The sequence below is a fragment of the Aptenodytes patagonicus genome, chromosome 1 (assembly GCF_965638725.1).
Source record: "Aptenodytes patagonicus chromosome 1, bAptPat1.pri.cur, whole genome shotgun sequence".
Lineage (NCBI taxonomy): Eukaryota > Metazoa > Chordata > Aves > Sphenisciformes > Spheniscidae > Aptenodytes > Aptenodytes patagonicus.
Window position 1 is genome coordinate 65,470,140 of NC_134949.1, and position 17,941 is coordinate 65,488,080.

At 43.1% G+C, this 17,941-nt stretch overlaps 1 protein-coding gene across 2 annotated transcripts in view; it reads left to right on the top strand.

Annotated features, from left to right (window-relative positions):
• Positions 1-17,941, top strand: part of TMEM178B (transmembrane protein 178B) — a 232,532-nt gene that overhangs the window by 198,115 nt on the left and 16,476 nt on the right. For both annotated transcript variants that reach the window (XM_076340235.1, XM_076340227.1), the window contains one exon: positions 13,579-13,716. In XM_076340235.1, the coding sequence (XP_076196350.1) occupies positions 13,579-13,716 (138 nt within the window). The remainder of the gene's footprint in view (positions 1-13,578; positions 13,717-17,941) is intronic.

The following is a 17,941-nucleotide window of genomic DNA, read 5'->3' on the forward strand; positions in this document are numbered from 1 at the left end:
AATAGTAATTTTGCATCACCGGTTAGCTATGTGCAACAGCTATACCATTACTACACGTGACTATTTATATATGCATATACAGCAACTACACCTCCACATTTTCCATCAAGGCATCAGTAAACCATGGTAAAAGCCACAGTCCTCTGATTTCAACAAAAAAGTTATTTCAGTGTTCCTGAAATGGGGATCAGAAAGAAAGGGGGTGATCACAGCACCACTTACCTCACCACGTAGCAATAACGTGAATGAAAGAATAGGATTGTCTGTCTAACAGCGGGGGTTAATTAACCACCTGAACACACCACTAAGTGCAACATTTTTTTATCTTCATCTTGTCACATGATGATTGGACCTCTTTCTGGAAGTTAGTTTTTAGCCAAATATTACGGGATTCAATATAGAAGTAATTTGGAGAAGATATATGGTGTGTGATATATGCACCAAGTAGCTGAGCCAATCTGTGAACTGCCAGTGACGTTTTGTGTGGCGATACCTTGAAAAGTAAATTCAAAGACATTCCACAAAACAGTGTTAGAAAATAGTCGTTTCCCTACGGCTGATCACATTGGCGGAAATATTGAAGATTCCTTGTTAGAGCAACTGCTGAGTCCTGTGACATCTGATGTTAACCAGATAGTTTGCACAGATTGAATGCTGTATCCCATTTCCCTTCTGCTAGGAATGACTTCCCCTACATTTGCCACGTGAAGAGAATCTGTTGGGAGGCATCTCAGGCTAGACTGGGCTTAATGGGTGCCTAAGGCTTTTTTTCCAAGCACATGTTTGCTGGGGCACATCCAGCTGTGGATGTACTTTTCCTGTTTGCTGTGCATCACATCTGTGCAGTGGGCTTTTGTTTGGCTGGTTGGCGGTTTTCTCCTCCTTCCCCGAAGCTGCTTTGGCTGCTCACCCCACTTTTTACCAAATTGCAAATTTATATTCCTTCTGCTTTCGGCAGGCCCATATGTGGAACTGTCAAAATGTCACTGGCATCAATTGTGAAAGGTTAGTGCCACATTATAGTCAGCGAGCTTATTAACAGGGAAATGATTGGGTTTTGGAGAGGGGGAGGGAAGGACAAATGGGAATCCATTCTCCAGGCACCTGCTTCTTCTATTAAACATTTCTTCTTGTCACGTATATATTTTCAGAAAATGGTTGCCATCTGCATAGGAAAAAAATTAGCTACAGACCCCAGGAAGAACGAGGCTGTTCCTTGTGAGATCCCAGCAAGCTGGGGGGGGAGATGGAGAGGCAATGAGAGCAAGTTGGCCAAATTCATTTGGGTGTTGAGTGACAGGAGATGTTCATCTTCATTGACCCAGTGACTAGAGGCAGGATCATGCTGCAAAAATTGGGTCTGATGGGAACCCAGTGTCAAACTGGGAGATTGTGGGTCTTGGTTCCACGATTTCAGCTTGGCCAGAGAAATAGTCATGACGTTCAATTGCTCTCCCCAAGTTTACAGGTGCCTGTATACAGATGAGAGCTACCGTTTTGCTTATTTACATCTCTCTGCTTTTTCAGATTTAATCAGATTGTATTCAAAATCACCACTGAAAAAAATTCCCATATCCTACTGCAAAGTTTTTATCTGTCCAAGGCATTTTTAGGGGTTCTGTTACCATCATTGCAGAGAACCTAGCTCACAATCTTTAATGTATTAATCCTCAAAATGACCCGGTGAGGTGAGATTATCCCAGTTTATGAGAATTGAGGCACAGAAAGCCTGACTTTCTTGCCATGCAAGTCTGTGAGACAGCAGCAAGTAGTATCTGCATCTTTACAGACTCTCTGCTAGTACCTGGATAACTGAACCATCCTTCTCATGCCTCATTTTTTCCTTTGGCTTTTCCCCTTTGTTTTTTTAAAATCAACCCAATGTCTAGCTGGAAGCACTGGAGACATCCATTAGAGAAGCAGGAGGAGGAGGAGGAGAAGTGCCCAGACCCTACCAAAAATTTAAATCAGTGTTGTGCTATTACTCTCTAAAAAGAGCCAAAGCACGGTGTAGGTACTCGTCCTTTGGGTTTGTATGGAGCTGCCATTTCACAGGAACCACTGCCCGGCTTTTGGACTGTAGCTCACAGCCAGCGCCAGCTTGTCCTAGATTCAGATCAGTGACCTAAAGGGGAAAGCCACCAGAATCTGTAGCTGAGCCTCTGGGGCACCAACCCTCCTTTGCTCCTGATTATTCCCTTTTTGACATGGCAGAAAAGGCCCTTGAGGTGGCGGATAATGTAATGCTGGGGGGTAGATTGTGTCTGACCTTTTCTGTAGGAATGAGCTGGAAAATGAGGCGGAGAAAAAAGGAATGAATATTAATAATCAGATTGTCCTGGGGATTCTTCAGTGGCGATGAGGCCCATTGTGCCCTGGAGTTAGAGCGAGCACCACGCGCAGGTGGCTCTTTCTTGCTCCCTGAATGTTGCTGGTAGGTGAAATATAATTTCACCACTTGCAACAAAAACCAAGAAATGGGGATTCTGCAGCAGACACAGCCGGTGAGAGGCCCCTCTCTCACAAGGCAGGAACTTCCCTGCTCCCCCCCATGCTCCTGCCCGTCCCTCTGTAAGCAAGCCAATGACCAACACGTGGGATGTGGGGCCCTGGTGTGTGGCAAAGCTGAGCCTCAGGTTGGTCACTTCAGGCAGAGAGGAGGCAGGGATGGGCAGGTGAGGGAAAGAGGTAGGGAGGACATGTATCGGGGATATTGCCTTTATTCATTCCCAGCTTTCCACCTCTCCGTGTGCGCGTTGGGGATTTCAGCTCTCCCCCGCTCAGGAGGCTGCTCTTGCTCTTTCTTGTTCTTGCTGCTTTTGCTGCAGGAGAGGAGGTAACGCTGCGCAAAACACTAGATCCAAATCTCATATGAGGTTTCTGGGATTGTGATGGACTGTACAGAGCCCCAGGCACCAACACACACAATGAGAGCATGACGTGAAACGTGGATCAACTTGGACATTTCCTCTTGCTCCAGGACTTCTTTCCAAACACTCTGAGCGCAGCCTCCCAAAACCCCACTGACTCCTCAGTTGTGAGTTCTCCTCCTATGACACCCTGCTCAACACCACACATAAGAGCCGTCCTTAGGTGGTTTTCAAGGAGGTGCATGTCCCTGTTTTCTAGATGGTGCCCTGAAGGCACAGAGGTGTCTAACAAAAATGCAGAAAGTCTGATTCTCCAACTGGGACTGGGGACCCTGGTGACGTTCCCAGTGAGGTGGGTGTTGCGGTGGGAGTGTGCAGCCCCTCGGGCATGGGCGCCGTGGCACCAGGACCAGGCAGGAGAGGACCTGCTTGGCCCCGTCCCTGGTAGCAGGCTGGGCTGCCTCCTGCAGGCTCCAGAGGCCCTCCTGCAGAATATCCGAGCTCAAAACCAGGGTTTTGGGCAATTAAGCAGCCATCCCCCCGCCTCCTTCTCGTGCCAAGCAGAATTTTAATGTGCTTCCAATTTCTCTTTTTAGCACACACAAAGAAAAAAGAAAAAAATTAATAATCATCTGTAAGAGAAGTTCTTTTCAGACAAATGGAGAAGCATTCAATGCTGATATATGTTTTTCCCCACTTTTAAATGGTATCTATTTAAATGCAGATTTTCTGGTTTCCTATGTGGAGCTTGGAAGAAACGCCTTTCAATTTAAATGTTAATAGAAGAGTAAACTTCAAAATCAAAATTTCTCTATAAGGGAGAGTGTTTTCTCACAGCTTTAAATGTCTTTCTATACTTCCTCCCTCCTTCTCCCCCATCCTCCTTCCTCTCTTCCCAGCCTCCAGCCCAGCCTCACTTGCATTAAACGGTCTTTTTTAAAAACAAGAATACGCCTTTCAGAGTTCCTGAATTAAAATGTTTTATGCTGGGGTCTGTGGAATAAGTATGTTTGAGCAGAGTGCTGGGGCACTGATAAAGCAGAGATACCATCCCTCCACCTCCAGCCTTTTTCATGCCAGCCATTTATCAAACCTGCTGCTCTGAATGCTTTATGATGGGATTATTCTCAGGCTTGTGCTGCGTAATATTGCATCAGTGGTTGGGGCAGGGGCTGAAAAGGAAGAAAAACCTTTTGGATAATGTTTTAGTTGCTCCTGACATGTGAGCAAGGCTTTGGTGCTGGGCTGGGCTGGGCAGCAGAGGAGGGAAGTCAAATGTAGAGGGAAGAAGGTAAAACAGAGGAGGAATTACCAAGTCTCCCTCTTTCTGTATTACCCCTCCTGGTCCTCCTGTGGTCCATTCCTGCATACCTCCATCTTCATTTATCTTCAGGAGGAGCTTAGGGTAAATCTGCGTTTTACAAAGGCCCTCAACACTGCCTGATGCTGGGGTTTTACATACAATTATGTTTCTTTCTTTCTGTCATGCTCCATTTGTCATCTTTAATACAAACTTTAATTTTCCTCATGACTCTCTTCCATTCTCCATCTGTTTTTGTCCTCTCTTCTCTTCTCACTGAAAGAAAAAGGGAGGAAAAAAAGTGTTTCTGTTTTTTCTTCTGCTTCCTTCCGGCCCTGATGATCCCTGGCCACCTTTGCAAGAAGTGGTTCAAGAGATACTAACTGAAGATTTAATTTTAATAAACTTCCATGTATTTAGTGGACATGTAGATACTGCGATGGTGGCTGGCATATAAAAAGCAGAGTGTAACAGGACAGTTTCTGCTCACTGTGGAAGGAGACTTTTGTAAACTAGACAATAAAACCATTACTATATATAATAGGATATAGGGCTTTCTGTATCCAGATTATTTTCACGCAACTCTTATTGTACTCTGTACATCATTATTACCTGAATGCCTCTGAAGAAAAAGTGGTGAACTGGCTTCCACAGCACCCCTGGGAGACAGGAGAAAGTCTGATTTTCAGAGGAAAGCTTTGGAGCACCCAACCCTCCCACTGATTTCAGGGAAAGCAGAGCTCACTGGGCTGTTCACGCTAGATGCTCTGTCCCTTGCAGATAGCGGTGCTGGAGAGACCGCTTGCCCTCGAGGTGTCTCTAGGTGCCTGTGACACCCTGGCAGGGCTGCGTGGTGAAGCTTGCCCCGATGCCCTGCTCTGCATTTCCTCCTGTGCACTGCACCTAGAGGCGGGGGATAAATGGAGTAGTTCAGCCTTCAGTGGTGTCAGAGCAGTGCTTCTCACCAGCACTGAAAGCACTTTACAATGAAGGGTGTCGCCTTTGCCCTGAAACCCAGAGCCAGCTCTCTTCCAGACCACTAGAGAATACAAGAAAACTTCCATTTAGAAAGCTGGGCTTTCCACCTGGCCTCTCCCACTGCCGCTGGGGCTGGAGGTGCTGGCCGCAGGGAGATGGTGCCTCACATCCTCCAGGAATGATCCCTCTGGCCAGGCTAACGTGGTGCTGAGGGACTGTGTGGTTCTTCCTCCCCAGCAAGATCATACCTCTGGTGTGGTGGCTCAAAGGAGAGGTCACTTAAAGTAAAAGGCGACCAGCATAAAGAAGTGTGTACTCCCTGAGTTCCTCAAGGGAACAGGAAGGGAGAAGAATGCAAAAAGCACAGCTCTGAGCTGATAAAGTCCCAAAGTTCACACTGAAATTGAGCAGAAGCCATTTTATTACATGTGCCTCAAATTCTTCAACACCTGCATAATCCGTGAAAGCTGTGTAACGAAAAGCCTCTTGGCATGGCTACAACTGGGAAATGTTTGCTTTGTGTGGGCTCACCTAGCAGGAGCAGAAAGGATTAAAGTTATGAATATGAAGAAGGATGGCTGAAAATGCAGGTGCCTCAGACTTTCTTCCCTGTTTCTAGGGAATGAGAGAGGAAGAGGAGGGATGAAAGGGTTGACTGAGCAAATTACAAGTGTACTCTCCTGGGACCGAAGCTTGGAAGTGTTCCTAGATGATCATATATTGCAGTGCTAAAAGCCCAGATAGTAAACCTGGAGAGAGAAAGACTTCAAGATCGGTTCTTGAACGTCACTGAACAAGCAGAAATGATCAACTTCAGGTACTTTCTGAGAAAAAAGATCTCCTCTCCAGAATCAGAGAAGGGGAGGGAATGACTTGGACTAGGGTAGGGTAGGGTAGGGTAGGGTAGGGTAGGGTAGGGTAGGGTAGGATAGGGTATGGTAGAGTAGAGTGGAGTGGAGTGGAGTGGAGTGGAGTGGAGTGGAGTGGAATAATGCTTTGGCATAGGCTCAGCTACTCTGGTCCACTACATCAGGGGTTGTAAGGGCAAAGCTTTTGTTTCCTTCCTAGCCTGCTGTCACTCACAGCTGAGTAGCAACGCAGCAGATAATAAAAAATCCTTTTTCTTCTCTGGCCAAAGTTTCTTTTTCAGCAGAAGGGGAAGTAAGATTGGAGCAAAAGGCTGAACCCTTCTATGGGATGGTATTCATAGCCATCTTTCTCCCAAGACCTAACAAAAGTTTTCTGCCTTCTACAGTAGAACTGCATCTGATGTGTTAAATTTCTGCTGTTCAAATGCCTCCTTTATGTATTGACCTCTCTAATATCCATATTTAAAGTCTCTTGAAGACAAATCCATCTTTTCAGCCTCACAAGACACTTTTTCTTGCCTTTTTCCCCCTGCACTTAAGCAAACTTTGTTTCCCTCCTTCTCTACTGCCTCCTTAAATCTCTCGTTTATTACCTAGGGGTTCTCTTTTGTCTTCTCTCTGCTCTACATGAGCAAAAGGCAAGAGTAAAATCAGGACTTGATATTCAAGCTCCAGATGGTGCTTTCAGCCACTGCAGAATTTCTTAGGCCCCTGTAATTTTCCCAAATACTGGAGGAATTGCTTTCAGACAGTAACGCACCAGTGTGTGACCCGGTCTGGGACACCCCCTCCTTCTCTGGTGCTTCATGAGAAGGTTCACCAGAGACAAGAAATTGCAGTGTCATGTGGAGTTTGCTGTTTGTCAGCATGAACATCTGAAGGTGTCAGCCTTCGCAGAAGACAGGACTTCACTCCTCCTCTGATGAACTGCTCGCCTGACTCTGAAGTTGTGGGATTTCTTATGAAGGGAGGCAGGATGAAGTGCCAGCAGTGCACAGCTGGCACCTTCCTTTTGTGATTGTTTCCATTTTAAATAACTGTAAGAACACTTAAGAACTCTGACGGAGGTCTGGTCTGTCCTGACAAGAATAAATCATGTGTCAGGATGTCTATTCTATGCCCTGTTCTGAGGGACATGTTGACTAGCACAGACCACAGCCAGTTTGTGAAGCTTCATATCAGCATTTCCATATAGGTTAGTCATATATGCTGGCAACCAAACACTTAACACTTCATCACACAACCAACAAACTCTAGTCAAGAGAAGGTGATGGGATTTTCTGGTTTAGGAGAAGTTATGCATGTATCTTATAAACACCATTGCACCTCTTGTGGTATGAAGGCTCACCTAAATCCTTCAGAGTGCCAGTTTCTCTTTTTGTGAGGGCCTTCTCCTGCTCTTTCTCTCAGCTTTGAGAGGGTTGTGTTTTAGTGTATGTGTTTGTGACATGCGTATTTCCGAGTCACTCTCTGGTGCAGAGTACTTACATATAAATATAATCCACTGTTACTTTTGTTGAAATGGGCTGTGCTCATTGTGATTGCGTTAGAGTAATCTCTAAACTGAAGACTGGGTTGCCACATGATTCAGTAAAAGGCACTCAGAGATTTTAACTGAGTCTCAGGTAGACTAATACATATTTCTTTTCTTATCTCTCCATACCTGGAGTGGAAAGAAAAGATTAAAACCTCACCCTCTACTTGCCAACCTCATCCAAAATGCAGTCTTAAGCCGTGCGGAGAGAATCGTGAGAGCCAGAAGGTGCCACTCAAAATCACCTGCATTAATACTCACTTGTTCATTGTAGCCTGGAGCTGCTAGGGCTGGCATTCAATAAAAGTCACATCTGTCCAATTTTACATCTTGCCCCCTCTGTAGTTTTGGGGTGAAGTAAGAGAAGGGATGATGTCAGAGAAAGGTACCTCTGTGCTGCTGATTCTTTGTAAGAGAAGTCATTTAAACAAAGCTTAGTGAAATCTGGTAAATTGTGCTCTTGGGCTGTGTGCAGTTCTTGAACAACTTCCAATACATATATTTGTTTGGAAAAAGATGAAAAAGGAGTGATTTAGACTCTTTTCAAATACAAATGTTTTTAATCCCACACTGGTAAAGACAAATGAGAATGAATCTCGTACAGGAGAGTATAGATCAAAGTGTCCTGCAATGAAGGATTACGCTGAAGAATTATGCTATCCCAGTCTATTTCTGCTTGTGGCGACACTATATTCTGACATTTGGTCCTAGAGGGGCACAGAAATATATTTATGATTTCCTTTTCAGTTTCCCTTTTTGTTGTGACATCTCAGGAAAGAACAGCGCTATACCCAGAATGTCTTCTAAGCTGCTCTAGATATTCTGGATACAGGCTTCAGGGTCCTTAGTCCCTATGCACCTTTCTCTATTGAGAGAAGAAAGGAGGAGATGTAGGATGGACTATCTGAAACACTATTTGCAGCAGCATTACACTTTCTGATGGTCTGATAACAAGCACTGTAGTTTGACCTGGTAACAAGCGCTTGAGAACAAGCAGTTCTGAAAGCAAAAGCAGTGCTGTGTGGTTAAAGGGCTGGCCAGAAAGCCCGATAATATAGATTCAATTATACGCTCCTCCACAAACTTTTCACATAGCCATGGGCAGGTTGACTGTTCTCATCTTGTCTTGGTTTCCCCATGTTTCACAAAAGGCTCATATTTTCCTTCCTGTATGTGTTGTGAAGAAAGAAATCTCTAATATTTTGGAAGTATTATTAAACTCCTCTGTGGAAAGGAAGATAGAGAATATCAACAGGAAGACTGAGCCCTTGCTTTAGAAAGATGACTTGAAATTTCAAGGAAGAGGACAGAACATCAGAAGTCAAAAAGGCATATTGAAATTTTCAAGAAGCAACGCTGATTCAGAACATGTTATGTTTGCAGCTGCTGGGGTGTGAAACTTCTTCCATGATGTGACAACGAGCATGAATTACTTTATTGCTCATAATACAGATGGACAGATATCAGGGTGAAATGAAGGGCAGGGGCATTTGCAAACTGACAGAGAGAACCTTCCACCACATGCTGCTTGGAAATAAACAGATCTTAATCAGCTCTTCTGCCTTTCTTTATCTTCAGAAAACCTTTAGAGTTAATATTCTCTAGCGGAAGACTAAAATGCTTTTAGGAAATGCATGTTGTTTTATGAGAATCTGTCTCTATTTTAAGGAGGTTGTCTAAAATGCTAATGTTTCTCTTTTCATCACGATTCACGAAGCATGTGGCTTTCAAATTTACCATTTCGGTTTCAGTCATGGGAATTGGATTACTTCATTCCCTGCCCCTTCTCCAATGTTATCAATCAAGAAATTTGTTGTTTCCAGCCTACATGAACATGATGTCTGTATTCCTTGCCTGATGATCCATGTTGTTTTTGAGTCAGGATTGAGTTCCCTGTCTATTACATGCAGCAGCACCTGTAGCAGTGCTAGGCATGGAAAGTACTCACAAGGGGAAGATAATCACACATAGCTTTTAGTCTGTTAATATGAAAAAGAAAACGGGATGAAGACGGTGTCTCTAAAACATGAGTGGAAAGATAATATTGCACTTCCACCCACAAGTGATGGTGGTGTCTAAGTCCATGTAGTAAATCATTGAAACTACTGGTCATACAGGCAAGGCATTGAAAATCAACTTCTGTGTTATAGGTCTTACAGAACAAGCAATGTAATACCTTCCTTACTTGCACCCTGTAGCTACGTTTCTAAAGGTTTGGGTTACTAGATGGTGGAGAAGGGGGATTCATAGTACCCCTGCAATCTGTGCACTTTGCTACAGTGTGGGGACTTGGGATGGATATCCAGGAGAGGATCAGCTGTAGAACCAGCTAAGCAGTGCACGAGTGAGCTAAGATAAGGTATGTTTGCTGTTGCAGCTCCCATTTGGCTGCATAACATTCAACAATGCATTTTGCTGGTATAGTCACTCCTTCAGTTGATTGGGATTGTCATGCCATGATCCTGAGATGCTGTAGTTACTCAGCGAGGTTTTTGAAGGAAGAAAGAAAGAGTGTAGAGAACCATTCATTTCACAGTCAAAAAATAAATAAAAGCAATTTCAGAAAAATAAAAAAACAAACCCAGGATGTGCTCAAATGTCATAAAGTGGTGTTACATGACAAAGCATGACCCTTTTTACCTTTGCAGGATGTATTCAGGAAAGGTCTTATCAAAGCCAATCAAACTCAGACAAAACCCCATCAATTTGTACTGATGAGCAATTGTTTATTTATATGGCATCCCTAGCTCCTAAATTAGCAGAAGGAATTTATATATCGCCTCGAGTACACAATGCAAATCTTTGCTTTTCTGCTGTCCCTTCCATGTCGAGCACCACACCAACAGAAGAGTAATCATAAAAAGTGCCACTAATAGGGGTTTGTGTCCGGAGAATATAGGCTCCTGTTCCCTGGCCTTCTCCTCACTAAATAGCCTGAGGGTAATGATTCGGTTACATACATTAAGTACTTTCCCGCAAAAGAATCACTTTAAATAGGCTTGTTCCCAGCACTGACCTTAGCTTCATGTGGGCTCTGACAGGTGAGGAGCACCAGGAAGATGCTGTTGGACAAGCGCAGGCTGTTTATGAAACCAACTTTGCAACCCCCTTTCCCAGCACTGCCATTTGCAAGGGCTGCCCTCGAGGAAGGTTATGGCAGGACAAAAACCAAGATGGTTTTGAACAGAAAGAAAGTTTATATTTTATTTATTTCAGATAAGCCCTAATGGATGGACTTGCAAAGAGCAGATTTGCAACTGGCCTAAGCAATGGCAATCTTAAACTCAGCCACTGAACTTGTGAGAACTAAGATTTCATAAAGAATTTCAATTTTGAATTTTTTTATATATGGTATTAAGTGTCTGTCAGAGGTTAGCTTTCTGGTTTTTTCCAGAGGTAACGTAAGCCCAGAGTTAAGATGCTGATGGATTTTGCTGTGTTGTTAGAAAGGGAATTTCAGGTTCCATCAGGAAGAGAGGTCAAGTGAAATAAATGTCAAAACTGGGCCTAGACGTCTTGGTCCTGCTACTTTAACTCTTCTGTTCAATGGCAAAACTCACACTGATTTTAGTGGGGTAAAAGCCATTCCTTAGTTTGGTATATAGGATGTGGGGATGCTTGTGATCCCCTCTGGGACCTATGAAAACTGGCTCCATCAGCTAGTCATTGGGGTAGGTCTGAGGAGTTACCGACATCTTGCAGCTGAATAAAGCTATTTAAATTCAGCTCATTAAAAGCAGGTTGTCAGGGTATGTTTCCATTAGGACGAGCAAGTGCTGTTACCCAGAGTCAGCAGTCACAAGTTAAAATGGAAGGGGTTCGTAGAGCTGACACAGACGGCTGTGCAGTGCTTCTGAGAGACGTGTTGTGCTGTTATTGAAGATCACACAGGAAACAGTAAACATTTTATGTTTTTATCTATCTTTCAAATTGAGCCCAGGCCTTCACGGACTGAAAAGTAGGAAGACACTGTGCCATCAAAGATGCTTACTAACATTTACTGCTTGTTTTAGAAAGCACTCTGAGAAATTCCCAAGGAACAGAGACTAGCATTGCCTGTGGGAAGTACGAGTTTCTGCAGGAAATGTATTTTTTTTTCTGCACCAGAAAAACACATTGAACATATTGAACATATTCAAATTCTTTGTGGGGAGTTTTTGCTTGTTTTTTTGGTGGGACAGTCACAAAACCTAAGATAAAAATACAAATTTTAAGATGTGTGTCTTGTTAAAAGGGCCCTGGTCACTGGTGGGCTGAAGGCCTGGTAATCTTTATGTTGTCAGAGGGACTCGTTGCAAAAACCAGTGACAATTTACAGGAACCGGTTATAGTTTCAAGGGAGGGGTTGCGTTCTGCAACTCGATCTTGCATAAGAATTGCTATAATGAACACAGTCCTGAGTAAACTTTGATTCCACTGAATCAAATCATTGTGTCCCAACACACCTATAGACCTTGTGGACACTTAGCTTTTTGGATAAGGAGTTTTATAAATCTCTGATGATGCTAAGTTGTCACAGTTCACAAATTTCACTGCATCTGCACTGCTGGTATTGGTGGTCCTTTTGATCCACTGTGGGAAAAGGGTAAAAAATAACAGAAATTGAGAAACAGTCAAAGGCCAGCCAAGGAGAAAAGCTGCCACAGAGACTGGTGGATGATTCACCGTTTTCAAATCTTCCTACCCCTGTCATAAGCATTCTGTTTCTTGAAAGAAAGTGAAATCATTGCTATGCAAAAAAAAAAAAAAAAAAAAAAAAAAAAATTGTTTCAAGAAGGAAACAAACGTTTGGAGAGCTGACTTGGCTGGAATTTTCCCTGCACATACACTCTTGACATACCAGTGCTTAAACTTTCTATGCGTGCATGAGGGGGGACAGGGAACAATCAAATGTTAGTGAAGATGCCCCAATCTGTTCCGTTATTTGAGGGTGTAAAGATGCTCTTTAGCTCTCATAGTCCTTGCTATTTCGGTTGCCAGGTGGTATCCCTGCCCAGATTTCACATCAAAAACAGCTGTGAAGATTTTTTTTCCCAGCACATGTGGGAGGAGGGATCCCAGTAGTCCCATCCTTTTTGCAGAAGGCAAATATGTGATATAGCCAGGTCTTAATTTAAGGGTTCCTGACATTAGGTCTTGGGGAACTTTTTCCTTTATTTATGAAATAAATACAGGTCAACCCCATGAACCCGTATCAGATGTAGTACTCAGTCCCCACCTGCAGAGCACAAAATGCTTCACTCAAGCCCCCTGCCTTCCTCCTATTCTCAGTGCTCCCTGGAGCACTCAGAAACGTCCTCACCAAAAATCATCTGACAGGGTCACTATCTAGATGCAAGAGAGGGCAATAAAGTGTCCTGTGCCCCAGCCGTGTGTCTGCAGTGCATTTATTATCTCTGACACCAGAATATATGCGTGCCTCACCATCCTGGAGGCACTGAGTTTCACACACAACACTGCTGGACAGCAAGGCACTATGGCCCAACTTACACGTGGGAAGCCGCGGCCCAGAGGGGCTCAGTGACTTGCTCAAGATCACACAGGGTGTCAGAACTGAAGTGAATCCCCCGTCATGTCTGCACTGGAGAAAAACACAGAGACCGCTTCGCATATCAGTTTGAGCAGGTACATCCATTGGATGCAGTGGAGTAATGGATGGAGATGAGAAGGCAGGATTTAAACAGATGTTGTGCTAGTACCCAGAGCCTAGAGCTGTTAGGCACAGCGTTGCACTGAGGCCATTTTACAAGTTCTAATTCCTGAGCAAATTGTCACAAGTCACTTGGGTGCATCTGCACTGAGCTTCATTGTGTGGTGAAATGGTCACCTGCTCTCTCTCCCCAGCCCAAGCTAGTATCTTAATTTATGGGTTGTCCTCCCTCTGAACCACCCTTACTCAAATCATCCCATGCCAACACACACTGAAGACCTTGCAGATCAGTAGCATTTTGGATTGTTATGAACCTCTGATGATGCTAATTTATCACTGTTCACACGCATGTTGTTTTTCTGTCTTCCCCACTGCAGATCTGCGCAGGATGACAGCTGGCTTCATGGGCATGGCTGTGGCCATCATCCTCTTTGGATGGATTATCGGGGTGCTGGGGTGCTGTTGGGATCGAGGCCTTATGCAGTATGTGGCGGGGCTTCTCTTCCTCATGGGAGGTAAGGATGCTGGTGTTCGAAGAAATGTTTTCCTTGTTGTTTTATGTTCCTTCTTTCCACACGTCCCTCATTTTCTAAGTCACTGAAAACATGTTTTCAGAGTTGTTTTAGATGCTCTGGACTTGGTTTCATTCCGAGTTCCTTCTGGTGTACATCAAGGATAACCTACTTCTATCACAAAATAGTGTCCGTAAGTCACAGGACTGGAAATGGCCTTCTGAATTGTTTAGTCCAGTGCTCTGTTGTTGCAAGTAACACTGTCACCCTTAAACTTAATAAGCTTAATAAACTTAGTAATAAAAATCTGAAGATTATGCAGATATTAGTCCTACCACTATCCTATTTCATAGTGGGACTCTTTACTTTGGTAACTAGAAAGTGTGCTCAGTTTTAACCTGTATTTATTCCTCATCAGTTGTTCTTGAGTCAAACGTAACCTTTAGTTTATGTGTCTCTTTTCTTTCTCTGATGTACCTATGAAGAGCAATGTTATCCTGTTTTCCTTTTCCCGCTCTACATATGCTGTTTCTTGTAGACTTTTCTCTGTAAGACCAGTGATCAATCCAGCAGCCCATTCTGCCACCTGTTCTTGTTTGTGCTTGCCTTTCTCAAATATGGATGAGAAGGACCATTCCCAAATGAGGTCTGATCAATGCTTGTATAAGTGACGTGACGGTTCCCTTTCTCTGCTGGAAATCCCTTGCCTGAAGTATTTTGTGGTTGTATTTGCCTTTTTCATGCTGCGTCACACTGGAGACCCACAGTCATCCTTCAGTTGGATAATACATCCAGGCCTTTCTCCTCCTTTGTAATTTCCTACTGATGATCTCCCACTTTACAGCAGAGATTCTGTTTATTACCCCCCAGGTACATGCCCTGGCACCCTGTGCTTTTGAGCTTCTTCCCATTTCTACTACACCAGCCCTCAAGGTCATCCAACATTTCCCATGTAATGTTCCAGCCTTTCTTACTACAGATGCCATCCAACTTTCCGTCATCAGCAGGTTTCATGGCACACAGTTACTTGAAATGAAGGGTGTGAGAGTCAAGTCCCAAACACAGCACTGGGTGAATGTCTCAAAGTGAACAGCACTACTTCTGTTCTCTCCTCTTTGCTCTGCTGGTGGTTTTTGTTTGGCTGGGTTTTTGCCCCCCAGGCAGATCATCACTTCAATGCATTTGGTCGCCTGTTCATCTGTACTGTGGTGTGACACAGCTAATTGTGTGAAATACAGGAAAGCTTCTGTAGTCCCAGAAGAGGAGTTAAGTGCTCGAGTAACGAGTATTTATGTTCCAGTGCTGTTGGTGCTGGTGACGTAGACATTAGCTCTCTCGGTGCCCACAAACACATTTGAAGTCTGCTAGCACCTTGCACAAGCACATACTGGTCTATGTGTGGATGTCTGTAAATGGTTTGTTGTGGGTGTCAATACCTTATGGGCAATGGGTCTGCTAAATTAGCTTGGTATTTCTTATGAAATGAAAAGCTTAGTTTGCACGGGGGGCTATTTTGCTCTAATATGCTCAGATATCTGTGTGGTATTTAACTTAACTACAGCACAACATTCAGATTAAAACATTAGGACTATACTAAATACAGAAAACTTAAATTTGTTAGAAACTAGCTAAGTCTTGCTTACTAATTGGAAATTATCACTATATATGTGAGAATTTCTAGTGCAGCTGCAGAGATTACTTATTGCCTTAATGTTATTTGTTTGTTAGTGATTTGAAAGATGGCTGATAAAAGTTTTCAGGTGAAACAAGACTCAGTGTAACCATGCATAATGGGATGGGTCACTCATAGCTTACAAAGCCATCTTTTGGTATGCTCAAACAATATGCGTTTCAGTGGAGACAGATCCAAGGTCATGCAGCTGGGAACAGTGTCAGTCATCCTCGCAGAACAAGAAGCTGCCTCTCAGAAAGCGGCGGCTCTGAAAAGGTCTCTGGGATCATGGTTGCTGGGATCATTCAGCTGCACAGGAGCTCTCAGCGCAATGCAGCTGCTAAATGTGCCAGTTTTGATGGGAATATGCAATAAGAGCATGAGGTGGGGTTATCTCTGGGCAAAGCAAAACTATTTCTGGATATCCTAATCTGGTGTCCGTACTAAAGAAGGACGTGGAAAGATTGGGAGAGGTTTGCAGAAGAGCTACAAGAATGACTCAAGGTCTGAAAAACAAGAAAAACCACAGCATGCCACAAAAAGCCAATTGCTTGAAACTGTTTAACAGAAGGTTTAAAATTGACTTGAACACAGCGTGGAAGTACCTATGTAAGGAGAAGCCATCTGATAGTAGCATGCTCTTTACTGCACAGACAAAATAACAACAAGATCCAGCATTTGGAATCTGAACCTAATTGAAATGAGAGGCACCAGATTATTTTATCTGCCAAATTCTGTCAAGTTGTGTGATATTTTTAATAAAGATGTGTTAGGAGGAGATCAGACTTATTTTCTGCTCCAGCACAGACACGTGGATCAGGGTTACAAAAGGTTACTCTCTTTCGTGTTTTGCACAAGTCACTGGCAACTGCTATACCTTTCCTGATTTCTTTTAACAGCAAATGTGCATAAAGTAACATCTACAAACTGAAGCAGGCAGTTAATAAAATACACAACTAGAGCCATCTAATCTAAAAGTCAGTAGCTATCAATGTTTTCAGACTGTGTCATACGTTACATAGTCATTCCTTCTACAGCCAATGAATCTTTTAATTTGAACCTTTTTATTGCTGGACGGTGTTTGAATACAAAGCTGTTACTTCTGTCATGATGTAAATGCTGTTAACATATCATCCTATTGGTCCTCAAAACGCACGGAGCCAGAGTGCCTCTTAGTTTTGCCTAACTTTTTCTCTGGTCCAATAATGGGAAAAATGCTTTGGGAGGCTTATGACATCTGACCTCACTGCAGATGAGAGGAGACTGTGTTAAATGGGTGGCTACATGATCAGCCTGAAATCTAACTTTGCCTTCCATTTGCAATGCTGCTTGCCTTGGCTATGTTTGTAGCATTTGCTCTGTTTTAATTTCTAGACAAATAGCTCTTCTGTAATGCTTAAACATTCCTGGCTTACCATATCTATGGGTTTTGTCCCTTATTGCCCATAATTCTTTCGACAGGAAATCTCAATGGAGCACTGAGAAGTGTGCTGTGATAATCTAACAAGACCAGACGTGGTTTTCTTGGACCTCTGGTTCTTTATTATATTTACTGAACAGTCTTCTTGCGAGCCCATGTGGCAGTGCCTAATAATGACTTGCTTTAGTGTCCTTGATCTAATTTTTCAACCAAATTGCTGAAGTAAGTAATTTGTGAAATGCAGGCCGTTATCTGGTATTAGCTCATCTGGAACCCAGGACATGTAAACTGTGATTTAGAGTGTGTTTTACACTGTTATTCAGCACGTTTTGTAACAAGTTAAAAATTATTAATAATTCATGTTCTCTGTTTAGTCCAAACGTATTTGTATCAACAGCAATCACAGGTCTCTTATGGCTTCCGAAGTTCTTTTGCATAATTTTCTGTATTTATTGTAGAATTTGTACTTGGATTCCTTATCTTGAATGACAGCATTTGCCTTCCCACGGTAGGATTTTTTTCAGTCCCTTATCTTGTACAGACCCAGATGGATACTGCAAATTATGTTTAGTATTTTTGACCTCATTTTGCATGATGGAACTATTGCATAGCCTCCTGTACCCAGAGTTGCACTATCTGTTGTAGTTTCAGTATTGTCAGTATGATTTTATCCTGCAAGGTGGGAGACTTCCTCTTTTCGAGAGTTTCTCCATTTGGAATTGTGCTCTTAAGTTTCACTAAGACTAGTTCATTTTATGCATCTTATTTGAGACTGTTTAATTCTATTACAGAAGTGGGTCATACTCAAATTATACATGACTCCGAGCACATCCTCTTGCAGCTTCTTGCGTTTTCTCTACATGCAAATTACTGAAAATCTGTGCACCAGTAAAAGCTCCATACTGGGCATGTAGTCCAGTAATTTTGTAATTTTCTTAAAAGCATCTGTAACACTACTTCCAAATGTCAGAGTCCTGTGGCAAACTTGATGCTTTCATGCTCATCAAGTACATAGTAGTAGTCTAAAAGGAATTCAGTTAAACATCTGCCTGAGGAAATGCATGTGAGGCATTTTATACGTTGTGTTTTGCCCAACGTGTATTTACTTGCACCAAAACCACACCTTTGCTTTTTGA